The 27,369-nt window shown below is 30.5% G+C and overlaps 1 protein-coding gene and 1 long non-coding RNA gene across 2 annotated transcripts; both read left to right on the top strand.

Annotated features, from left to right (window-relative positions):
* Window positions 1-911: 911 nt before the first annotated feature.
* LOC111715674 (uncharacterized) lies at window positions 912-8,287 on the top strand. Its single transcript, XR_002768281.1, has 4 exons — window positions 912-951; window positions 6,610-6,675; window positions 6,839-6,903; window positions 8,247-8,287. It is a non-coding gene; the product is annotated as an uncharacterized LOC111715674 (long non-coding RNA).
* A 4,223-nt stretch (window positions 8,288-12,510) lies between these two features.
* On the top strand, window positions 12,511-26,231 carry LOC111715675 (peroxidasin-like). Its single transcript, XM_023491031.1, has 6 exons — window positions 12,511-12,621; window positions 19,723-19,774; window positions 21,265-21,384; window positions 23,344-23,401; window positions 25,000-25,084; window positions 26,177-26,231. Exons 1-6 carry the CDS (start codon window positions 12,548-12,550, stop codon window positions 26,229-26,231), a joined length of 444 nt encoding a protein of 147 aa, XP_023346799.1. The 5' UTR covers window positions 12,511-12,547.
* Window positions 26,232-27,369: the final 1,138 nt, after the last annotated feature.

Below are 27,369 nucleotides of genomic sequence, written 5' to 3' on the forward strand. Positions count from 1 at the left end.
ATCAGATAAAGTGTTTAACTCCCACATTATTGATCAGATAAAGTGTTTAACTCCCACATTATTGATCACATAAAGTGTTTAACTCCCACATTATTGATCAGATAAAGTGTTAAACTCCCTCATTATTGATCACATAAAGTGTTTAACTCCCACATTATTGATCAAATAAATTTTTTAGCTCCCACATTTTTCATCAGATAAATTTTTTAGCTCCCACATTATTGATCACATAAAGTGTTTAGCTCCCACAATATTGATCATATAAAGTGTTTAACTCCCACATTATTGATCACATAATTTTTTAGCTCCCACATTATTGATCAGATAAAGTGTTTAACTCCCACATTATTGATCAGATAAAGTTTTTAGCTCCTACATTATTGATCAGATAAAGTGTTTAGCTCCCACATTATTGAACAGATAAAGTTTTTAGTTTCAACATTTTTGATCAGATAAAGCGTTTAACTCCCACATTATTGATCACATAAAGTGTTTAACTCCCACATTATTGATCACATAAAGTGTTTAACTCCCTCATTATTGATCACATAAAGTGTTTAACTCCCACATTATTGATCAAANTTGATCAGATAAAGTGTTTAGCTTCAACATTTTTGATCACATAAAGTTTTTAGCTTCAACATTTTTAATCACATAAAGTGTTTAGCTCCCACATTAATTATTGATCAATTAAAGTTTTTAGCTCCCGCATTATTGATTAATTAAAGGTTTCAAGAGTACAGCTCGGAATCCGATATATTCCTCTTAAAACGACGGTTCAGTTGAAATTATGTTCACAGTCTCTTTTTGATCTGATGTTTGGTTTTAAAGATAGGTCCAAGAATACTTTATGAAAAGGAAAAATATAATCTCTTTTTCAAATTAATTTTTATCTAATTAATCTTTTGTCCAGGGGGAGGGCAGAAGATTCCCGTAGGATTTCAGTTCTTTGTAAGTATTAGTTGACAATTTAACAGTTAATTATAGACCTTTTAGTAATTAGTAAATTGTTAGTAATTATAATGAATAGACATCTAATTTATTGTTCAGCATGCAATACTAACGAACATTATTTTGTAGATGTATTTAAACCATTAGAAAAAGAATGTTTGTCAAAGTTGAAAACTTATTTTATTCAAAGTTTATTTGATTTTGCTAAAAGCAAATCCACTCATTATAAAAACAGCTGGCGCACGTAAAACTAACTACAGCCAAGTACATCCTGTCTGTATATTGATATATTTTCAGATATACATATTCTGATCTCAAATTCAAAATCTGTCAAAAATAGTGTTAATTTTTATGAAAATGAGTAAAAATGGGTTTTAAGTTTAGATACACTGACTTTCTGCCAGGACCTCCAATTAACCTTAAGCTTTCCCTTTAGTTTGTTTGGCCCTAAAAAATAACATTTTTCATATTTGAAAAATAAACAAGTATAACATGTGTTACATGCTAATATTGACAAAAAAATATCTATTACTTAAAACCTTAGTAAATCTTTTAATACCCTCCCTTCCCCTAACCATTTAACTAATTGGTCTAAGATTTTCAAATAAATACAACAATATTATTTTATGATTTGATTTGAAATCATCGATTTTTAATAAGAACTAAATGTAAAGAACAGAATTACCTGAACCACCTTTTCATATTAGTTCTCCTCAACCTATACCTTCCATTAACCCTCTTCATATTAGTTCTCCTCAACCTATACCTTCCATTAACCCTTTTCATATTAGTTCTCCTCAACCTATACCTTCCATTAACCCTTTTCATATTAGTTCTCCTCAACCTATACCTTCAATGAACCCTCTTCATATTTTCCCCTATTGTTTCCAAGCCCTCTTCTAATTTATTTCTTTAACATGGATTCTAGAGTAGAGATAATTGGAGTTAATGGTTTTCAGCAGTTCCTACTCAGGGGTGTAGGTTTATATCTATAGTACTCATTCATGGGTGTAGGATTATATATAGTCCCTACTCAGGGGTGAAGGTTCATATAGTCCCTACTCAGTGGTGTAGGTTTATATATAGTTCCTACTCAGGGGTGTAGGTTCATATAGTCCCTACTCAGGGGTGTAGGTTTATATATAGTTATTACTCAGGGGTGTAGGTTCATATAGTCCCTACTCAGGGGTGTAGTTTATATATAATCTCTACTCAGTGGTGTAGGTTTATATATAGTCTCTACTCAGTGGTGTAGGTTTATATATAGTTCCTACTCAGGGGTGTAGGTTCATATAGTCTCTACTCAGTGTGTAGGTTTATATAGTCCATACTTAAGGGTGTAGGTTTATATATAGTCCCTACTAAGGGGTGTAGGTTTATATCTATAGTACACATTCATGGGTGAAGGATTTTATATAGTTCTTACTCAGGGGTGTAAGTTTATCTATAGTCCCTACATAGGGGTGTAGGTTTATATATAGTCCCTACTCAGGGGTGTAGGTTTATATAAAAAATTCCTATTTAGGGGTGTAGGTTTATATAAAAAGTTCCTTTTCAGGGGTGTAGGTGGGTCAGTAACTTTTTGCCTGGTACATTTTCACTTGGTACACTTTCGTCTTAGTACACGTTCGCCTAGTACACATTCGCCTGTATAACATTTAGCCTGCATAACAGTTTGCCTGTATAACATTTTGCCTGTATAACATTTTGCCTTTTTAACATTTGAGTGTATTTTTCGCCTGTTTAACATTTTGTTAATGTATGAGTGTTTTTTGTCTTATTCTTAAACTGGATTAACTGAATGTGTACAGGTTTTTAAATTATATTCTCAAAATAGTAGTTTAGGTTTATATATGGTTCCTACTCAATGGTGATCATAGCATTGAGGATAAGANGGGGGGGGAGTTCCTCTTCAGTGAAATTCTCCTCGTACTCTCAAGTTTGGTTATGGTTGAGCTATTGGTTCTCTTTTTATGTAAAATGTTGATAATTATTCTGCAAAGTTGTGAAATCCTAATTAAATTAATGATTCTAAAAACTTGAGAGTTTTTCCTGAAAGTTTTCCTCCCTTCCCGGAACATCCTTCGTTGAGGGAAATATGTGGTTTTTGTAAAATGGAGGGGGAGGGGGGGGGTACTCTTTAAGGGAGTGTTCACTTACTTTCAAGTGTTAGATTTTGTTAGATGTTAGATTTACAACTGCTGTCTTTTTAACGTTTTATGCGCGAAAATATTAGTTGGGTGGATAGAATTGAAGGTTTCTTAAGGAGGATTCTGGAGGTTTAGAATTTGGGAGGGCTAGGGGGAGGGGGTATTGAAGAGAGAAAATGACAGATGAAATGTATTTTGATAAACCTAAAATTAATTAGATACCGGTCTAAATACGTATGTAATTTTATTGTTTAAATAAATTTTAAAAAATAATCATTGTAATATATTAGAGTATATGCTGGTTAAAATAAGGGTTAAAAAGTATTCACAAAATAAATTATATTTCATTAAATTTATTCTGGTTCATTTATAAATACTAACATTCTAATTTTAATGTTTTTTTTTCAGCATATCGTGAAATTTTGTATGTATGCATTTGCATATCATATTAGAATTAATAATTAATGAAGATCGAATTTTGATGGAGACAAATATTTGAAATTTTGATCATTCATAAACCTTCCCTGTGGTCACGTGATGTCCCACAAAAAATTTGGGCCCGATCGGTTCAGCCGTTTTGACGTTTATTGGATACAAACAAACAGACAGACAAACAAACAAACAGACAGACAAGCCAAATTTATATATAGATATATACAGTAGAAGATATACTTTGTTAATAAATCGATAGACTTAAGATAGATTGCATGACAAATAACGTCAACTTTAAATTTTTATTAAAAAGCTATAAAGAAGAACAAGAATTTCTAGTATGTAACCATGAATAAATTTTCTTTAATCATGCTAGTGCTTAAAATCAAAACTAGAGAAGCTACGAGGTCATAGTGTCGAACTTGTAATGCCACCTAAATTTGATCTTCTCCTCTGTGTGAAAATGATTAAATGAAGAGTTGAGTGTAGGGTTTCCATTCGGAAAAATTTGGCCAGATAATCGTCCTTTAAAGTATATTGTATATGAAACAAGTAAAAAATATTATGAAATATTAAAATAAATGCGAAGGCGTCGAAAAAATTAATGATTATAGGTAGTAATATGTGAATGATTTGTTTGGAATTAAATTGATCTTTTTTTCTGATCCAAGTTAAGAATATTGCAACTTTCTTCGGATTAAGTCGTTTTTAACAATTTTCTCCTTAAAGACGCAACAAAAAAAGTAAGATTGGTAAAAATTACCATACAATATCTTTCTTAAAATTAGCTTTACGAAGCTCAGGTATGTATATGTGGTTGCTGCTCCAGTTGTAACTAATCCATCTAGATTCTCTAGGTATCTTTGTGTCGGATCTGTCTTCTTATTCTGCTCTAACATTGGCTGTACTCTTGCAATGGAATCCTGGGTTTACGGTGTCGCATTATTTTCCCACATCTGCACAAATGAGTAATTTTATTTTCTTGTCTCCACTGCTTCCACTTTTTGTTGGATCCCTAACCCGGAGCTCAATTTGCTCCATCTTTTGCATTAGGATTTGAAACTCTGTGAGTAGAGGGGTTTCCCCTGCTGTTCCAGCTTCCTTCACATCCGGGCAAAATCCAAAACTGTCCATTGTTACACTTTCGCTGTTTGCAGTCTTAACTTGTTGTTGCACCATTACTGTTTCATCTGATACAGTTTCTCCTTCTAGGGTTTCTTTTTATTACCCCGTTAAACCAGGTTTTCACTGTACTTTTCTTCATTGGATTCCGTGGCATTTAACTAGGGTTTATAGGTCTCATCTGCAGTCACCACTTTTGTGATAATTGCCTTAATCCAATAGTTCTTTAATTATGTATAAATCCAGATACAACTCTCTCAAACTCTATCCTTTCTTCAGAGCAATGGTATATTTCTGACCGTAATAAAACAGTGATTCATATTCAACTAAGCTATATTTTGTGTAACTGTACAGGTGAAATGTATTGATCAATAGGTCTCTTCTGAAATTAACGAACATATGACAAGAAATATGAATTAGGGTTATTATACTATATTTAAAACAAACATACAGATACAATCCAGGATCAAATTATAAAAAAGATATTATTCATTTAGTTAGATTAAGAACTGTAAGTGTAATATCAAGTGACCCTCAGGCAAAGATGTCTGATTCACAATAGTACCCTTAAAAGCATTGTCCAATGTCCATGTCAAATTTATATATATGTATTTTGTATAAAAGTTGTAGTATTAAACAGATCATATTTAACAAGTACGCAACCAATCTGAAAACGACGATATCCCACAGGAGCCTGAGAATCTCAGGTTTGCTCCTATCATAATTTTTAATTTGCATTTCGCATTTTTAATAGATATAATTGATAATATTATTACATATAGTCCGTGTTTCGTCACCAGAACTTCAGCCAATGGCAGTTCATTATACTGATTACGTTATTTCCGACTGTATCAATTGACAACAGTCCATATACATAACATTACATTTATTTGTTAATGGATCATCTATTTTCAGAATATTTTTCAAATTTTTTATTTCATTGACAGAAAATTGTACATTATCATTAGAGCCGGGGGGCAGGTAGGAGCCTGGGGGCGTTATTTATGATATATATCTTATAATATCTAATGTTTAAACCAAAAAATTATCAGATTTTGTGTAGATATTGTTGTTTTTGAACAGTTGGACTCGTTTTCCAATATTGGTAATTTAAATGTGAGAATCAATGCTGATCCAACAGTTACAGTTATCCCTGCAGGATATGAACCTAACGGGATATCGACGATAAATTAAATTAGTCCGTAGATCTTGTACAAGACGGAGATCAATGCTTGATCCCGGATTCACATCACATAAGTTATGACTCAAGGTTTCCCTGTTAAACATTTTGGGCTCAGGGGGAGGGGGGTACCCTCAAGCTTTTGGTGCGTTCTGCAGTAATTTGACCGACATTATAGTAGCGTTTAGTGGAGCGGGGGGGGGGGCACATACAAACAATAACCCACTTACACAAAAGGACTAAGCTTTCTTTTTTAATTTGATCGTTATCGATTACTTAAATCAATGTAACGAACCCGTTAGTTTTTACTTAATAAATCAACGATTTAGTTCTATTTCTAAGCGTAATTTTCTGTTATTGTTTCAAAACCTCCGTTCTTTAAAGGAACTTTTGCCCAGAAACCGTTAGTTTTTACGTTATCAATTAACGCTTGGTTCTTTTTTAAACGTAATTTTCTGTTATTTTTCCAAAACCTCCGTTTGTTAACAATTTTTGACCAGAAACCGTTAGTTTTTACGCTATTATAAATCAACGATTGGTTCTATTTTCAAACGTACATTTTGATCATTTTTCAAAAACTTCCATTCTAAAACGAATTATTGCCCAGCCCCCTACCGGACCATTTCACAATAAAATTAATTCTCTAAAAAATTCCTATTTTTAGTTTTAAAGTGAGGTACGTAATAGGTAAAATTGTTTTTGGTTAAGTAGTTTTTGTAAACATTTAATGGATTAAAATTAATACTTAAAAAAAAAAATTATATATTTCTTTAGATCCGCCAACTGTGAGTATCTCAAGCAGAAAAGAGGTAGTTGCCGAAAATGAGATTGCTTCCATTGGTAAATAGGATATATTATTACGCCCCCCCCCCACCAAAAAAAAACATTATTTCTAGTCTTTACAAGGCCTATTTAGAGGTATTTATAAAAGGTCCAGATATTTTTTTTAAACAAACCCGTTTTATCAGTTCTGATGATTTTGAAAAAAAAAAATTATTTCCAGTTTGTAAAGCAGACAGCAATCCTCCATCCACAATCAACTGGTATAAACACCCAGATCTAAATAAGGTAAACTGAAAGGGACTGTTAACTGTATAGTTTAAGTGTAATCATCAATTAAAGGCGTTGCATGCCTGATTCATGATGGTACCTTTAAGTCTTTCATTGGGCTAACAGAGGTTAGATAAATGTTTAAAGGGTATTGTTTAACATTGGACACGCCACTTTATAAATTAATGGTTTCTTGAATTTGTCTCTGCAGTCTCTTTAAAACGATTACTTCCTGTTATTGCTTCTCTCTCCTTAACTGTATCTAAACTTTTAAAAGCAAATAGTTTATTCCCTGGGAAATGTTTAAAGAGTAATGTAATGGTTTAGTGTACAGTTTCTCTGTACATTAAGGATATTGGGGAGTAGACTCTAGAAACTAGAAGTATTCTTACACAAAATATGTTTCTTCAAGTGTCAAGTAAGAAATGTTTAGACAATATTTGGATAAATATTAAACCGGCTAAAATTTTCTGTGGTAACCTGCATAAACCTTAATTATAATTTTTTTTTTTTTAATTTATTAAATATACTACTTCTCTTTAAGTGCGCTTCACGCCCATCTTCTTTTTCAATTGTGAACATGTTCTCTTTTTATACCTTTTTATACAAAAACAAAACAAAAAATTTGCGGATTTATAAAAAAATTTTGTGGATTTTCAAAGTTTTCAAAAATCGAATTTTGTTAGAGGACAATTTTGTAAAATTCGATGATCTATAAACCTTCCCTGGGGTCACGTGCGGTTCCACAAAAATTTGGGCCTGATCGGTTCAGCCGATTTGACGTTCTTGGATACTAAAAAAAGAGACACTCAGACAAGCAAAGTATATATATGAATATGAAATATTTTATCATTATAAAAATTATAATGATAAACTTATCATAATGAACAGCTGATCTATTTTCATAATTTACAGATTTTTTGAAAAAAATTGGGAAATATATTTTCACAGAAAGTATCATATCTCTTAAATCATTAAATATGCAATGATTTCTAACATGATCCATTTAAGAGATAATAAATTTTAACCTCCGGAGGTTAACTATATTTGGAGGTCAAGGGCATAAACAGGATCCATTACTGGATTCAGAACACCAAAAAAACGATGATTTGTTATAAAAAGATAAGACTCATTTGTATTGATTACATATTTTGACCTCGAATTAGGTCTTATCAAACTTGAGTTCAATTACAAATTTCAAAACAGATATTTTAAAACGCCAAAAAGACCTATAAGATCGTCAAAAATACAATATTGGATTTTCCTAAATAGTTTATACTAAAATTGGTATCCTGGAATATTGAGCAAAATCTGAGACATTGACCATTGGTTTAAATTGATTTGAAAGATGACTATTTCAGGTTATACATACTGGAGAAAACCTTACTCTACCTATTAACAGGTATTTATCGACTTCACCCCTTCACACACTGCAGTCTAACTATTGCGTGATCCACAGCGGTGCAATATTTTACAAGTGCCATGCATGCAGCATATGTACACAATTTTGTAATGAATTCACCCCCTTCCTCTCCCCTCCCCTCTTAACTCATGAACAATTAAATCTGAACTGAACCGACCTTTACTGTACTGCCCCGCCTGTACACAAACTACAATGACAGACATACGTCAGGGGTCAATACAGTTGACCTAGCTCTGTTGGAAGGGCTAGTTGGTGACACAGTCTGCATCTAGTTAAAATTTACGGTCATTAAAGTGGCATTTAAGCGTGCAACCCNCAAGTTTCCATCGCCAAATTAGTTTTGGCTGAATAAAGACAAACAAGGCCAGTTTGAAATACTTAAAGTTTATAATGGAATAATTAGAGTTTCAAATGTGTTTCCTAAACTTTGACTGATATCACTCAACCAGAGGCCGAATTTAAGGAATCTGAGCCGCGGATTAAATTTAAGCTGTGGCTCAAATTTTGTTGCTTCCACTTGAATTCGTATTAAATTTTTCAAGATTGAAGCCGGCGCTTGAATGAAACCGGTTTTTCGGAGATTTGAGACTCGGCTTCAATTCATTAAATTCGGACGCAGGGCTATCCAAAAAATAGAGATTAGTTAAAATTTAATAATGTTTTCAACATATTAGTAAACAATCTTTTTTTTATGTTTTGATTTCATTATCGAAAAATCCATCTTAAAAAGTTTAAATGAAAAATGAATGTTTTACTAATTTTACTTTCAAAATGTCTATTTGCAGAGATATTAAAATATTTTCTTCTTGAACACTTTATTTTGTCTTTTTTATTGTATACAAATCAATTAGATACTTACTTACTTCTTCTTTTATATTGTATACAAATCAATTAGATCTTCTTTTATATTGTATACAAATCAATTAGATACTTACTTACTTATTCTTTTATAGTGTATACAAATCAATTAGATACTTACTTACTTCTTCTTTTATATTGTACACAAATCAATTAGATACTTACTTACTTCTTCTTTTATATTGTATACGAATCAATTAGATACTTACTTACTTCTTCTTTTATATTGTATACAAATCAATTAGATACTAAAAGAACTAAAAAAATTTGATATGGCCTTCTCTGCTAAAATTGTGTAAAAATAGTGGTTAGTCAGGAAAATAAAATCTAGGTGTGTGGTTATGGTCATATTGGGATCAGTTTATGTTTGAAGTCAATAAAATTCTGGAAAAATTTGTAGATACACTTTTTTCGCAATATTTACGTTTCAGGTTGAAAATTTTTAAATTGGAAGCAAAATCAATGCTAATATTTCGCAAACCTAGTTCTATTTAGAAAAAATTTACTTTAAAAATTCTACGGGAAATTGCTTATTTTATTTTGATAGAGTTTAAAACAAACAAAAATGATCAATACAAGACTGCACCAAATCCTAAAAAATCTGAATAAAGTGGCTGGCAAAACAATATTTAATGACTTTGCATTATTATCCAACTTAAAAAAGTTTTAATTGTGCTAAAAAAATCTTCTTTAAAAAAATTACATCATTTTAGTTAAAAGGAATTTAACATATAAATTTTTATACAATTGTATTCTTCATAGTTCTATCATAGTATCTGAAAATAGAAAGTTATGATTTGCATATTATTCAAATTCTTTTCAAAACGGGTATCTGTAAAGCGGAGCATTAATTTATTTTATTATATGACCACGTTGTTGTCGCAAATCAACATTAAGTTTTGCAGATTTTTATGTGAAGATTTGGGTCATTAAACTTGGTGTGTCTTTATTTTTTCAACATTATTGACATACTTAATTAAATTTTCAAACATTTTAACTAAAAGTTAATTGAGTTTTTGCCAACCAGATGGTGTAATATGATCAAACATAATTCAAATTTTGAAATATCTAACGTTTACGTTATTGAGTTGCAAATATATAAGGATTAAAAAATCAGAATTTGTGACAATTACTAAATACCTTTACCAAGGGTAAGTAGAAAAAGCAGAAAGATACATAAATTTATGATTTTACATATTCTTTCCGTGACTTTTAAAATACACTGATTCAATGCATTTAATACCTACCAGCCTTTACCATGTAGGCGAAAATAACCTCCTGAAAACAACCCCTTTTCCTAATACGATTATTATTGTAATATATATGTCAAATGTAACAATTTTCATTTTTGTTACAACTCTATAAGTGTTACTGTTTGGCCGGCATTTGGTAACAAACATACAAATCACTCCTGAATGCCGAGTCCATTAGCACCTGATCCATTCAGGGTTCAGTCTATTCTGTTGTCTATTCTGAACCAATAGAAATTGCATGGTGGTAAAGCAGTTATCTCTCTATCTAACTCATTATAATCCAATTAGAGTTATGAATTCTTCAATCGGTGCTATCAGTAAATGGAAATATTTACTTCTACTGAAACTATAGTGAAATATATATATATATATATATATATATGTATTTGGTAAAGCTGCAATACTGCATTTAACTTGTCTCAAATAATCAATCGATCGTTTTACTAATGAATGTTCTTAATTGTGGTAGCCGTCTTTGCAGAGAAGGCTGATGAGGATGAATATAAAGGAGTTTGAACCCTAGATAGGTTCTTTCTTTCCTTAGATAAAGGGAAAAGAGGGGTTTATGGTGTACATTGTACAATGTACACCCACCTCCTACAGAGACGGGATGAATGTACAGAGTGAACCATGAATTTCTGGAATAGGAAGACGACTTTAAGATCCAANATCAACATAGTATTGGCTGAAATTTCTGATTCACCTTGCGTGACATTATTTTCCTTGTAAGTTAGTTGTTTTATTTAAATTAAAAGTTAAAACTTCAAAATTTCATAGACGTAATTATTGCAAAATTTCGCAAAATTACTTTGTAGAAATTGAAGTTTTGCTAATTACGCGTAATTAACACAAAATTTTGCGAAATTACATCGTAGAAATTACGCGAAATTAGGCCGTAATTACGCGTAATTATAGTTTCGCTTATTACGCGTAATCATTACGAAATTTCGCGAAATTACGTTGTAGAAATTACGTGAAATTACGCCGTAATTTCGCGAAATGAATATTTCCCCAATTACGCGTGATCCTGCGAAATTACACGAAATGAAAATTATTACGCGTAACTGCACGTAATTACGCGTAAGAGAATAATCTATTACGTTGGAAACCCTACTTAATATTTGAAGCATTATATGGAATACTATTTTTATACCTTTCATTATAAACTATGATGTAAATTGTACACACAATTTTTATTAAGAATATTTAAGAAAAGAATAACAAATAATAAATATAGATTAAGTAACAAAAAAGTTGTATTTTATATTTTTTATCCCTGACAGGTCTTTTAGACGTCTTGTTCCCTGTCCTATGCATTAAAATATTTTTTTAATGCATTTTATATAATTTATCAATAAAATATCCTTTTACTTTTAATAGATTTATTGGGAGTTGAAACACGTTTATTTTCATTTAAGAAATTGTTAAAGTTGTTTTAAGGTAGTTAAGGTATTGATGCATTTACAAGGTGCATAGTGCAATGTGCATAACGCCAATACCTATCAATAAAGTTAATAATAACTTCCCAGCTCTATTAATATGAGAATAGATGTGGGAACTGGGGAACTAGCAGTGTAGATATCAAAATCAAATAAATAGTTTAATTTTTACTTAATTAATTCTATACGATCTAGATATTTTATTTTTACATTAGTTGACAATATATATACAAATTTGGCAATTGGTTATTTGTTTGTATCTTAAACACACACACACTCCCCCATGCTCACATGTTTTGTTGAAATAAAAAAATAAAAAATCAGATTTTTTAAAACAGGTTAAAAATCCCCCAATATAAAAAGAAATTTAAGTATGTGTTATTTAAAGGCGCAGACGAGGGGCGCAGAGTGCATCACAAAAAGCCGATTTTTTAAAAATTCTTTATTTAATGAAACTTAAATTTAATTAAATGGTGCGTGACTCTATGTTTTATAATTCTTTAATTTTTAATCAAAATTAAACTTGTTTAAGTGGAGTTTTACACAAACTTTGTAATTCATATTTTTTTAATTGAAAATATGTGAATCCGAGGGATAGTGAAATACTTTGCATTCTTGAATAAAACTAAATATATTCTATTTGTGAAGAAGGTTTGGAGGAAAGCAGGGCTGAGGTTGCAGATATTATCATGAAAAGAAAACCACAAATTCTAAACAGAGATGGATCCGTTTACGCTATTCTTGGTGAAACTGCACATATTAGGTAATAGAAGGAATTACAGGGATTACAGGGATTACAGAGATTACAGAGATTACAGGGATTACAGGGATTACAGGGATTACAGGGATTGCAGGGATTATAGGGATTACAGGGATTTTAGGGATTACTTGGATTACAGGGATTAAAGGGATTACAGGGATTACAGGGATTACAGGGATTACAGGGATTACAGGGATTACAGGGATTACAGGGATTACAGGAATTACAGGGATTACAGGGATTACAGGGATTACAGGGATTACAGAAATTACAGAGATTACAGAGATTACAGAGATTACAGAGATTACAGAGATTACAGAGATTACAGGGATTACAGGGATTACAGGGATTACAGGGATTACAGGGATTACAGTAGTGGAAAAAGGGTTTAAAGAAGTATAGATGAAATTAAAAAAATCAATTTACGGATTACTTTGGAGAATCTGCTTATGTTAGGTAATACAAGGGATTTTAGGGATTAAATAAGTAGTATAAAAAGAATTAAAGAGAGTATAGATGACATTAAAGTGATCAGCTTACACTATTCTTAGTGAAACTGCACACATTTGAGGTTATAAAAGGGAATACAGGAATTTCAGGGATTACAGGGATTACAGGGATTACAGGATTATATGGATTACAGGACTTACAGGGAACAGAAATTACCGGGATTATAGGGCTTACAGGGATTACATTTACAAGTAGTATAATGAGGATTAAAGTTAGTTAAGAATAAAGATGAAATTAAAGGAATCAGTTTACACTTTTCTAGGAGTTGAGATTAATACATTTATTAAAGAGATTAGACAGAGTAATAAGGGATTGCAGAGAGATAAGCTTAAGTAGTGTTAGAAGGGATTATAATTAAAATAGGAGGGAAATTAAAAGGATGAAATATGACAAATTGTAATTTAGATAGTTCACGAACTGTTAATATTTTGAACAGAATTCTCACACAAAATTAAGATTTTTATTAGACCTAAAGTTGAAACTTTGTTTTTGTAAAGAAATTGAGTTCTTGCCACACACTCTGATTTTCTAATTTCTATGTGTTTGCAACCCAATGAATGCTGTCGGATTTAATCTAAATTTGAAAATCATATGTGTACACCATTTGATAACAAAGAGTTTGAAAATTTAGCCAAAGGGTTTTAAAATTTGAGTTTTTGTCATAGACTTATTTACTCTCTTCTGAAAGCTCTATCCCGTGTTTTTAAGGTTCCACTGATTGAGTTAATTGCTTTAAATATCTCCAAAATTCCGGATTGAAAACTCTGTAATCAACTAATGCATGTTGATTTTACATTGGACCTTGTTCCATTAGATCATGCAGCTGCGACTTTATATCACCATTATATCTATTAAACAAAATGTCTTAGTCTTTTTCTCTTTAGCACTTATTCGTTAATCATGGGGTTTAAAGATTGCTGAGTAACAGACCAAAGCTCATAAAAACTTAAATAGAAGAACGCATTTCATCCCATAATTAGTCCAAGTGGATAAAAGATGACACAAATAATCGCTTCAAATAATTAAGAATTAATTTTACGTTTTGAACATCGAAATGTTGTACATCATCATTTTTTTCCTAAAAAAAATGCCTGCGCCAATAAACTTAACGTTGTTAAAATAACAATTATCAAGGTTAATACAATATTGATAATTGTAGACTAAGCACGCATTAGAGCTAAAGTAAATTAAAGGAAATATACGTTTTTTTATTTAATTCGATCTTATGATATTTATATCAAACATGTTTTTGTTATATCCGATCTTATGATATTTATATCAAACATGTTTTGAATTGCTAATATAGTATATTTATAGTATTTATTTTCAAATACAAAATAAAAAAAAAAATGTATGATGCTTCAGCTTAAAATAAAACACGAAAGAAAATCTATTATTAGCCAATTGAAAATATGATGTTTAATATTTGTGTTCTGGTCGGTATTTGTTGAAACAGACTATTCATATTGAAATCTCAGCTGAATATACATTCATTGTGGATTTACAAGTAAATGCTTGGTCAGCGCTTAAATAATCAGAACATTGTCAAGACTGCATTCATTGAACTTATGAATACATATTGATTCAGAAAAAGTAGCAATTTATTCTTGTTGAATGTAGTAGACTTTGACATTTACCATTAGCAAAGGGTGTGAACCCATTCTCGTTGACTGTAGTAGACTTTAACATCCACCATTAGCAAAAGGTGTGAACCCATTCTTGTTGACTTTAGTAGACTTTGACATCCACCATTAGCAAAGGGTGTGAACCCATTCTTGTTGATAGAATAAGGGTTATATAAGGGTTGCTATGTAGCCGGATACATTTTTATTTTCTTATATTAAAGAGTTAAATCAAAACTAGAGGAACTAAAAGGTCACAATTAGTGGTACCAATGATGTCACATACATTATACCTTTACATTTGAAATTATAGTCTAAATATTTTAAATACTAGAATAACCCCCCCCCCCTTCACACTTCGTTTGAGTTTTCAGACATCAATATTTATTCTACCTTCTTCAGTGTTCAGTCTACATTTATCCCAATATATGTATTTATTCATCCTTCAATACCATTGTTTTCATAACCCGGTTACTAGAAATATTATTAACATTATTAATTATTAACATAGACCGTACTATGGCTATGCATAATTGAGCAATCTGTTTCTATCTATATCTCTGCTATCTGTTCGATCATACATCATGAATTCCTGATTCAAATTACTTTGTCCTATTCACTTAACGGTACCCTTAAAACCTTAATAACTGCTTAAATTGAATTTTAAAATCTTAAAATTTTAAACATGGGTATTAATTCATGCTTGAGAAGGATACCGATTTTAATTGGACATTGCCATCTTTTCATGATGGAGTGTCAATTTGTTTTTACGCTCACAATTCCCTAGCTGTATCAGATATAACCTTCAATGTGTATAAAATTACAGAAACGATGCTCTTATATTACAAACAACGAATAATAAATAAACGTTTAAACTTTGCAATCTTCACGTGCAGCCGTATAGTACATTTAAATTTCCGAGCTGGGTCAACCTTTCCGATCCCACTTTGTACTGTATCGCCCGGACATTGTGTAAATAAAGCAGACACTCAACAGGACTAGCCGGTGCAACAAGGTTGACGCGGTCAGACTTTAGGTTAAATTTACTTTTACTACGGGGTCAGAGGTGCGTGTCTTATTGAACTGTTTGGATTTGTACTGAATGCAATCATTAAAAAAAAACATTTTTATTTTTCATCAAGATTATTTTTTATTTTGTATTTTTCCAACCTATAGAATTTTATGTGAACGAAATGGAAAGCTTTCAATCCCTATTATGCAGTATGCTAAGAAATCCAGAGCTACAAAAATAGATTAATGATTTTTTACAAAAAGGTAAATATTTTCAAGTTCTGAAGAAAATAAAAGTTCAAAAAGTTTTGTTAAAAATATGAAATACGGCTGGATAAAAGAACCATGAAGGAGAAGGTTAGATTTATCAACATTTATTTAAATTTAAATATTTATTCCACTTTTGAACCATTGTATGTTTATTCTTGAATCATATTTACATAGATTTAAATAAATTTACTAAAGTTGTATTTCGGAAAATAATATATTAGTCACTCAGCTTTGCCTTAATAAATACGTTTTGCTGTAAAAGTCAATCCACTTAACTTAAAATTTTCAAACCAAAAGAGTCTCCATAAAAGTTTGAGTTAAATCGGTCAAGGCCCAGGTACGTTCCTTAGTTATCATTTGACATACAAACAGACAAACTATTATATATATATAGACAGAAGATATATCTAAACTGAACCATTTATTAGTAGGTATAAATATACAAATATATATATATATATAAAATACTATATTAAATAAACAAAATAAAATGTTCTGAACTTATTTTAAAAAAATAGCTATATGTTTATATCTCTAAAAATAACTTTTTTTCTGAATCTTGTCAATTGAAAATGCTTTAGAATTGAAGTCTCAAACTATTTGTATTAAAAAGTAATGTCTTGTCTTTTGTTTTATTTTAACTCATGAACTCAGATTTAGGAACTAAGTAATGTAAAACCACGGAAATATTCTAAGCTTGGCTAAAATTCTAAAGTTTTACAGTGAAAGTTAAGCTTCTCTAGTTTTGATTTTTTGCACAAAAAAGGGAAAATCAACTTTATCCGGACATACTATAGGATTTCAGAACATTTTTGTTAGTTTCAAAACCTTAATTAGGCGTTAATGTAAGATTTTAATCTTGCGTGCAGCTAACCTTAGTTTGACGTGAGCTGATCTATATATTAGAATCCAGTGGTCGGTGATTATATCAATACAATGATGACGATTTTTTGTCAATAATTCTTTGATTCCTGACAAGCATTTTTCAAATTATAAGTTTACCAGTAAACAAAGAGAGTGTGTTTAACTATTAATTTAAAATTCGGTGATGGCCATGGACCAAACCTCTGTAGAGTAAAAAAGTAGATGTTAGTTCCACATTTATTGAAAATATATTTCGGTCTGGGTTGACCGTCGTCAGTTCTAACGATAAAATAACCATCAAAATCGGTAAAAACAAATTAAAATTTTTTTTTTAACTATTAATGTACGGCTGATTTATAAAGTGCGGGATATTTTTTTTTTGCGGGACAAGTATCTAATGGTTTATATTCAAGGTATATTTTACGTGGGCAAGGCATGTTTTACCTCTAAATTTTTATAAGTGTATTTGTTTGTAAAGTTAGAAATTTGTAGAAATCAAAATTGAAATAGAAAGTCGTCTTTATTGTATTGATACATACGACGAGGACTGTTTATAAGTCACTGAATCTTGACAAGTTTATCTCGATCCTGGGACTGGGAAATCATGTTCTAGGATTGTGGTTTAATTAAATGTAAAATTTATGAGCTTAAATGTGTAATTTTATAATTTGCAGATTAAACTTTAAACAGTTTTAATTACAGTATCCTAGCGTGGAACAAAATAATAAAACAAGGCGGTGGATTTATTGGTTTTAATTAAAATATGTTTTCTAGAAACAAATTCATATATTTTGTTCAGTTATGTATAAATACATATTTACTACTAGGATATCGTAGCCTTTTATGTTTCAAACTATAAAGTTTACATTAGATCAAAAAATCAAAGTTTGAAATGTTTAAGGTTTACACCATTTTGGTTACAAGATATAGGGATTATAAAGTTTACGATTAAGATTGGTAATCTGTTGCTACGGCCCAATGTTTGCAATGTTTAATATTTTTTAAATTAGCAAAAGCCTATTTAAAAACAAACGAGTTTTTCATGCAACAATTTTGTTTTTATGTCTGAATCGGTATTGGAAACTTTTTTTTAACATTATTAAATTAATATTTGTTTAAATGCTCTAACTGCAGGCTTGTGAACCGCTGACTTTAATTCAATCGGATATTAGTCCAATCGATATAGCATTGTATCTGTAACTATTATCAAACGTAATTTTTATACAGTAGAAATATCTAAAAAGAGGATTAAGAAGAAAATCAAAAGTGTGTACAATGGATAATCAGATTAAGCGATTGTAATAAATGATAAAGTTTTTAGCTCTGTATAAAGATTATATAGTCTATATCATATTATGATATTAGATTTAAAAGTATATGTCTTTAATCAAAATGTCCCCTTAAATAGTTCATTTACAGGAATTATAACCAGTGAAAAACTATTGTTGTAAAAAAGTCATATCAAATCAAGTTCAAACTTATTTGAATGTGTGCTTTTTTAAGATTTAAAGAGATTAAGCCTTTGCCACAAACTCAAATTTTATAATCCCTCTATCTCTTATTCTGACGGTATAAAGATTTGAAATTTCACACATTATTTGATAACATTTGATATAATTCATAGTTTGAAATATCTCAGATCTGCATAATTGGGTTGCAAAGCTAGACATCTAGGGGTTAGAAAATCAGAGTTTGTGACAAAGACTCAGTTCTTTTGTACACATTTTGAAAATCGCTGAACAGATTTTTTCTATATCTTTCCCTCTTCCACTCTCTCTCCCACCCTCTTCCTCTCCCTTCCCATCAGTGATGGCAAATTTAAATTGAATTTATTTCAGCAAAGTAAGCTTTTACTTTTAATAGAATCATTTAACCTAAAATGAAGAATCAAGATTTATGTCTCCTCTCCTTAAATAAAATTCACAATCCTTCACCTTTTTAAAATATTATTCATGTTTTTCCGAATACATTTTTCATCAAAGTTGCCCTTGACAAGTCACAACACAAATTACCGTTAAAACTTCATCGTTTTTTTCTACTTTTTTCTAATTATTAATATTACATTTTAATTTTTAACCCTATCCCTGCTGGGGTACTTGAAAACCANCCCCCCCCCAGCAGGAATAGGGTTAAGTTAAAATTTTCAAGAATAACACTATTTTTCCAAGTGATTTATTTTAGTTTGAGAAATAAAAATTCGGAAATACATGGATTCAAAATTCGGTGATGGTGATGGACCAAACCTCTGTAGAGTAAAAAAAGTAGATGTTAGTTCTACATTTATTGAAAATATATTTCGGTCTGGGTTGACCCTCGTCAGTTCTAACGATATAATAACCATCAAAATCGATAAAAAAAAATTGTAAAAATTTGAAAAAAATAACAAGAATAAACAACCAAAAAGATTTTTCAAAATAAAAATTAAAAATTAAAATAAAAATTAAAAATAAAAATACAAAAAATAAAAAATGGATTATTTCTAATAACTGTAGCGCTGTATTTCCGTGTCCTAAAGTCAATTTCTGATTTAAAACGGCAGTTTAGCTTACTTGTTTAATGATTTCTCTCTCTAATAGGAACTTGAGCAAAGCTTCCCGCTGCTTTAAAGCATTTATCATTTATTTATGAGGAAGGAAAAGTGTGTTTCTTAGGTACCAGGGTAGTTTTCCGACAACAGCTAAGTAAGGAACTCTGTATGGAAACGAGTAAGGAATGATAAAGGTGTACATGCGTCAGAAGAGCTATATAGCAATGAAGTTTGGGCTCAACTCGCTAGACAAAATTAGTAATGTATTAAGCTGTAAATATGGTATTGTTTGTTATTAAGATGTACAGGAGAGATGATCCCTAATCATGGTTCAGTGTCTTGGAGAAGAAAGGTTAGTTCTATAACCTCACCTGATTTGTTGGTTCCGTAAAAATATGCAAATCCTGGATTCGGAGTCATGCAACCTTGTGAACGAACATAGAAAGAACTGTTTTTATAAAACTGAAATCGTGCTCAGACCTAATTACGCACATGGAGAACCAGAAAACTGTGGAATAGGAGTGTATTTGATGTTACAAATACATTATACAAAGCAAATAGTTTTATATTAGTAATTTATCAAAATACTTATAAAGTGAAATTGGCCTGTTTACACTGCACAATTGTTGTGTCTCATGTTCATTTTTTCTGGTTCTCACTGTATCAAACTTAACAGATTAACTGGAAATTGGATCGGAACCTGAGATTGAAAAATAAAAGTTGTTTCAAACTTTTCTAAATTGTCTTTTCTTGTAAGAATTGATTCCATTTACATTTTGCGAAACTATTGTGTACTAAATCATTCTTCCTCACGTCATGGTGCCATAAAGTTTAAATTAGCTGTACATTATAGCACGTGGGCTATAAAGGTTTGATTGGTTTCCGAGGATTTTCTCCCAAAAATTTAGGATATTTCCAAAAAATGTTTTTCAACATAAATGAAAATAGAATTTAAATTAACTTTACATTTTTAATTTTTTATTTCTAAAAAAGCTTATTTATCTAGAAATAGTCATTAAAATAAGTACACAAAACTTTCATAAAATTACCTATAACACTTTAATTTTGAACTTAAATTTTATCTGTATCTCGAAGGTTCTCACTTTGGATTATATTATGTCCCTCTCTAAAGCTTGGGACAAAATGTTATATAATAAAGGCTGAAAACATCTCGGTAAAGAGAAAATTTCTGTCCAAAAACTTGAAAACACTGCGAACCAAAATTACAGTGTTATCAATAGTTATAGTGTTTGTGTATTAGTCTTTGCTAATTTCATTTGAAGTTCACATTAAGACACAGAATTATAAAATATGATATTGTGTTTGATTTATTTGATATCTGCATGAAACAAATTTCATATTTTACAAAAGTTCACAAGAATAAATTGCAAAACATTATGACTCTTTGTTCAAATGTAAAAACTGCAAACTGCATCATTAGTTAAATTAAAATTTTGTAGAATGATCTTTTAAAAAAAATTAGAAAAATTTTCTAATATTTTTTAAGTTTGCGGCCACGTAGTAAATGGTTTCAAATTTTACTTATTCTACTTCACGATCAGGTTGCAAAGACATATAACGTTATAGTTTGGAAATTTAAGTGTTTTGTTCATTTATGAAATGCTCAAACCATTCTTAAATCCTTAAATTCTAAGTATTTAATTTTAAGAATTCATTTTAATTTGTCTTTTATTTTTCTAGAAACAAAAAGTCATAACATCAAGATTAAGTACAACAAATTCCGAACAAAATAACGGAATACGTAACTTAAAATAACCCTCCCTTTACAAAATGGCATGACCGATTCACATATGTTTCACATTTTTTAAGGATGTTTTCTAGGGCTACAGAGTTGGAACAGACCCTGATCCTTTCGAGGTTCTTGATGAGAAGTTTGGAACTGAGTTTGTGAGTACTCTGGTTATACCAGCAGTTCAACAACAGGATTTTGGGACATATGAGGTCAGAGTCCGAATTTAATGAATTTGAGCCGCGTCTCAAATCCGCCGAAAACTGGTTTCTGAGCGCCGGCTTAAATCTTGAAATAAGTAAATAAGTAAAACCAATCATATTTGAGACGCATCCTTAATTCAAGCTGCGGCTCAATTTCTTTAAAGTCCGCCTCAGAGCAAGGAATATATTAAGGGTTACCCATACAACATGAGACTTTAAATGCAGGGTTACAATTTTCTGATTCCGATGGAGTCGGGCTCGTTAGTACATTTTGGGACGAAAATAAACTTTCGGTGTCATTGTGAACTGCTGCAAGTTTTTTGTGTACTGCAGTAAAAGCAGTAATCCATAGTTTAATTAATATAACAGATAGGACACTTCATGTCGTCTTTTTTAAGAATTCTATGTGTTAATTTTAAAATAACCCTGAGGCAGCAGCCCAAACGAGTTACTTGCAATTTGCGTAGAACAAACCAGAGAGAGAGCCTGTTCTACGCCAACGACGCCTATCTCCTTTGGGCTGCTGCCTTAGAGTTATTGTGAAGGAAACACATAGGAATCTTGAATAGACGACATCTAGTGTCCTATCTGTTATTTTAATTACCCTATGCAGTAATAAATATAAGAGATAAATAATGATAAATTAACACTTCCTGGCTGTATCATTCTTGATTATGGTTTCCAACAACCATGGGTTAATTTCTGTCCCTAATATCAACGGTTGGGATCGAATTGGATGGAATGAATTAATTAACAAAGTATGTTAGGAGCATTTTTCTGAAAGTTTAATTTTATAGATTGATATTTTATGTAAAAGAGTAAAATAAAAATAATTAAAAACATTTAAAGAGACTGTAAGCGTAATTTTAAGTAACCCTATGCAAAAAGAGTAAAGTCCGATTTACAACGGAACCTTTGACACGTTTTTTCGACTCAAAAATATCTCCGAATTTCTCTATTGTTTTTTAAAAGCAAGTTATGTGAATTTGGCATTACTATCTTTCTATAATAGGGTTGCACTAAACACATAGTATTTAATAGATAAAAACATTTAAGTTTTAAACTCTTACAAGTGCAGATAAGTGCCCTACAATCCTATTCAAACAAATTATTATTTAATCTGAGAGTGTAGAGTTTTCCGATTTTCATATTCCAATTTAACCGGTTAATTAGGTTCTGAATTATTTATTACTGCAAAGAATTTATACTAAATTATTAATGGTTACTCAGAACTATTAAAGGTCATAAAAATAGTCAAATTATTAAAAAGCAGGAACTACGGAAATGATTGTAAAATGAATTTAGAAAAAAATTATATTTCACGACTTACTTAAATATGATTGCACCATAAATTTTTAGCAAATATTTGTTTTTAAATAAGTTAAAGAAAAACATGACTTTTGGTTAATTTTTACATTTAAGAGAATGCCTACAAAAACTATTTCAATGGTGGTGGTGGTGATTTACAAATCAAAAATATTTGAGTCTTTGCTACAAACTCTGATTTTCTAATCCCTATAATCTTTGCAACCCAATGTCGTAGACCTTAGATATCTTAAACTATGAATTCTGTTAAATCAAATATTAATAACAAAGTTACACACTGCGCCGTTAGGTTGGAAAGATAGGAATTATTAAAAAAGAGAATGTCGATTCTCTTGCAGTACCTTAGTTATACATATATATGAAATCTTATAATTCCCTGAATGAAGTTAAAGTAGAACAGTATAAATTATTTGTTGTTTGTGACTTTTATTATAATTCCAGTTTTGGGACTGAAACCCCAAATCAAAGTTTTCACTTCTCCTCGCGGGGGGGGGGGGTATACTATGCCCCCAAAACCCCCACTGTAGCGTATAGGTCACAAATAAATTTTATAAAAAGTTGCAACAGAAAAATATTTGCGCATTGTTCATCTTTATCTTTTACAATTTATGTTGACAATCTAATATTTTTCTTTATTTTAAGTGTTTTGTTGAAAACGAGATTGGACGAGATGGAGCAATATTTCATCTCCGCGAGGAAGGTGGGAAAATTATTATTTTTGTTTTGTTTACCCGGCTCAATCTTTTCTTGGAATTAACAATATTAATGAAGTGAACACTAAAAAACTGTGGAAAAGGAAGACGAAATTACAGCAATAATTACGTTTTTTTGCTGTTGTTACAAACTTGCAAATCAAACAGTTATATTTGCAACTTATTAAATCACTTATTAAATGGGTCCGTCTAAACTGTACAATGATATGTCTCATGTTCATTGAATATTTTAAGTCAAAACTTGAGTCTTAAAATTGTCTTCCAGAACTATGGCTTTCACTGTATGTGTAATCATACATATTCTTTGTGTATGAATTAGATCGTGGACCGTGCCTTCCATTGTTTTTAAATTCGTTTTTCGCAGGACAAATTATAAACTTAAAGGGACTGTGAAGGAAAAATGAAAGGGGGTATAGTATGAAAACGATCCATTTCCAAGTTTAGTTTGGAGTTTTACTTTTGTTTAGAATGTTCAACACGGCTCCAAGCTGTACGGGTGCGCACTGCGCAGTGCAAATATAATGCCGCGTGTTGATCTCTTTTTCGCAAAATAGTTCAAGTTTTCTTAAACATTTAAAGAACACCTAAAAAATGAAAAATTAAAATAAATCATATTAAAAGCAAAACTGAGGTTCTCAGCTTTTTCATAGGTGTAGACGTTTTTATATTGGTGGCGTATTTTTTTAATATGATGTATTTAATACTACAACTTTTATACCAAATCTGGCATATGCCCGTTTTGGTATAATTTCGACACAGTTTTATGTCAATTTCTCGAGACACGAACATCAGATAGATGTCTTCTATGGTATCGTTCAAAAGCTGAGAACCTCAGATTTCATCTTATATCCCCTTTCATTTTCCCTTTACAGTCCCTTTAAGATGAAGATCTATCATTCTGTTATGCATAGTGAACAATTTCTTATACACCAAGAATTCATTGATATTCTAGATTGAGAATCAAAACTATTTATTATATTCTTTATTTTATGTACGTGTCAACCATTCTCCTTTATCTTGAATCCTTAGGAAGAAAATTACAATCTTCTGAGATTTCAAATCTCCAAACTTCAATCTATTTTCTCTTTCAAATCCCTTGAAAATTGGAAACTTGAAATTGAGTCTAGAGTCGACACATGTTTCCATCATTTTTGTGAAACTTTTCTGATTCTGATATATTTCCATCATACAATACATTTTATTAATTTTAGAGGACATTTTGGATTGAAATTAAAGATATTATTATTATTCATCTTATTTGAATGATTTTTTTCCTCCCAAAGGAATTGAGTCTTTGCCATAAAAACAAACTATATCTTTTAACCTGATCGTACACACCTTTGATATTTCAAACTTGGATTGTTTGATCTAATATGTTAGATCAAACAATGTACGTTTAAAAATAAAGATTTGTAGTAATAACTTGATCTTACACCTATAAATAAAGTCCTTGAATAATGATGTATTAATCTATTTCACTGAGATAGAAACACAGCTGCGGGGAACCATGAATGTAAAAAATGAATGAATCAGTCGTCTGTTATATCCCATCCCTTGTGTAGTGGATAACCCTGTATGTGTTTAGGTGAGTTGACCCTTGCAAGTATTATTGGTAGCATTCTGGGTCTTATATTCACACTCATAATCCTAGCAGCTGCAGCATACTGGAGGTAACATCACTTTTTTACGCGAAATTACACTAACTATAGAACCAAATTTCATAAATTTGAGCTACGTCGCTAAACTATCAACTGCCAATTCAAATTTGAACCACCGATTCAAAGTTAAATATTAAGGAAATCATAGCTAGTTGGTAAATATTAAGTAAAAGATTGAACATTATATTTTTGGGGAAAATTGTGAGCCATACTTTTTTTTAAGTTAACTTTGTTTTGCAAATTGTAATTTTAATTTACCCTTTATTCAAAATAATCCACAAAGGAAATTATTTAATCTCAAGAACCTTGATATCGTGGCATTTTTATTAAACTAGCCTTATAGGGCGCTTCGCGCCCATCTTCTAAATTAATTGTGAACATGTTCTCTTTAAGTACATCGTAAAACAAAACAAAAATAATTCGCGGATTTTCACAAAAAAAATTCGTGGATTTTCAAAATTTTCAAAAATTTAATGAAGATCGAATTTTGATGTAGACAAATATTTGAAATTTTGATCATTCATAAAAAAAAAAAAAGGTTTTCCCGTATATGTCTGAACACTGATATGTATTTCTCCCTCGATGCGAAATCGAATTCGACAAAATGTTTGTAAACTATATCTATTATTATATAAATACGCGGCATAATTTTGATTAATGATGCAAAAGTTTACATTTTGACTTCTAGATGTGTGTATGCTGTGTTTCAGTGTGCATGGTGTTATCGATTGGTCTAAATTTGTTTAAATTTGTTTAAATTTGTTTAAATTTGTTTAAATTGGTTCAAATTGTTTTAAATTGGATTGGTTTAAATTGGTTTACAGGAATTGAGTTTTTGTAACAAACTCTGATTTTCTAATACCTATATTTTTTCCACCTGATGGTGTACACCTTTGATATTTCAAACTTATACTTTTTCATCTAACAGAATTTATATCTTAAAATATCTAAGGTCTACGGCATTGGGTTACAAAGATATAGAGATTAGAAAATCATAGTTTGTGACAAAGACTCAATTCCTTTCTTTAAATTGGTTTAAATTGGTTTAAAATGGTTTAATGGAAGATTATATGAAAAGGTCGAAAATGTAATTTATTTGTTTAGGACCATTTTTACAACAACAAAAAGTATTGTGGATCCGCATCCGCAATACTTGTGATCCTCGTGTTCCGGTCGGATCCGCAATATTTGGGATCCTCGTGTTCCGGATCCGCAATATTTGGGATCAATTGGATCCAGATCTGCATTATTTAGGATACTCGGGATCCGGAAACCGTATTTTTTTGGATCCTCTGATCCAGAAATAATTTCAATTCATTTTGCATTGTAGAAATATATTGTAAAATTGTAAATATTTTTTTTTAAGTCTCACTTTAAAATATTGTTTTCTGATTTGTTTTTGTTTTCCATGGAGCACATTTGTTTGCACCATTTACGATTGGGATTGGTCTATAGCACAATATATTGATTTTGATATATTTTTTTCCTACTTTTTACAATTGTATTTTTCAATTAAAAACGAAGTTCTTTTCATTCAGTGGACAAAGGAATTGAGTTTTTGCCACAAAGAAAAATTTTCTTATCCCGGTATTTTTTCAACCTGATGGTGTAAATCTTAGATATTTCAAACTTAGTACATTTGATCTAACACAATGCATAGTATGAAATTTCACGACATCTACGACATATATCAGGTTGCATAAATATTGGGATTATAAAATCAGAGTTTGTGGCAAAAACTCAGTTCCTTTTTGTCACAAGACTGTCGAAGAAGATAAATTGTAAAAAGATAAAATATTGATTATTTCATGCATCATACATTTGTGTTTAAATGCATGTTTATTGATTTTTGATTTTTTAAAGAATTTAAAACATTTATATTATAATAGAAATTCAAGGCGCTTCGCGCCCTTCTTTCTAGGCTTTTAGGGCGCTTCGCGTCCATCTTCTATTTAAATTGTGAACATGTTCTTTTTGTTTACATTTAAAAAATGCTCTGCAGAANTCCTTCTAGTTTTAAGATTGATTTTTTCCTATTAGGTTTAAGGTTAATTTCTTCCTACATAGTTTTAAGGTTAATTTCTTGCTACTAGGCTTAAGGTTAATTTCTTCCTTTTAGTTTTAAGATTGATTTTTTCCTATTAGGTTTAAGGTTAATTTCTTCCTACATAGTTTTAAGGTTAATTTCTTGCTACTAGGCTTAAGGTTAATTTCTTCCTTTTAGTTTTAAGATTGATTTTTTCCTATTAGGTTTAAGGTTAATTTCTTCCTACATAGTTTTAAGGTTAATTTCTTGC

This window comes from Eurytemora carolleeae, unplaced genomic scaffold, assembly GCF_000591075.1.
Source record: "Eurytemora carolleeae unplaced genomic scaffold, Eaff_2.0 scaffold1817, whole genome shotgun sequence".
Classification (NCBI taxonomy): domain Eukaryota; kingdom Metazoa; phylum Arthropoda; class Copepoda; order Calanoida; family Temoridae; genus Eurytemora; species Eurytemora carolleeae.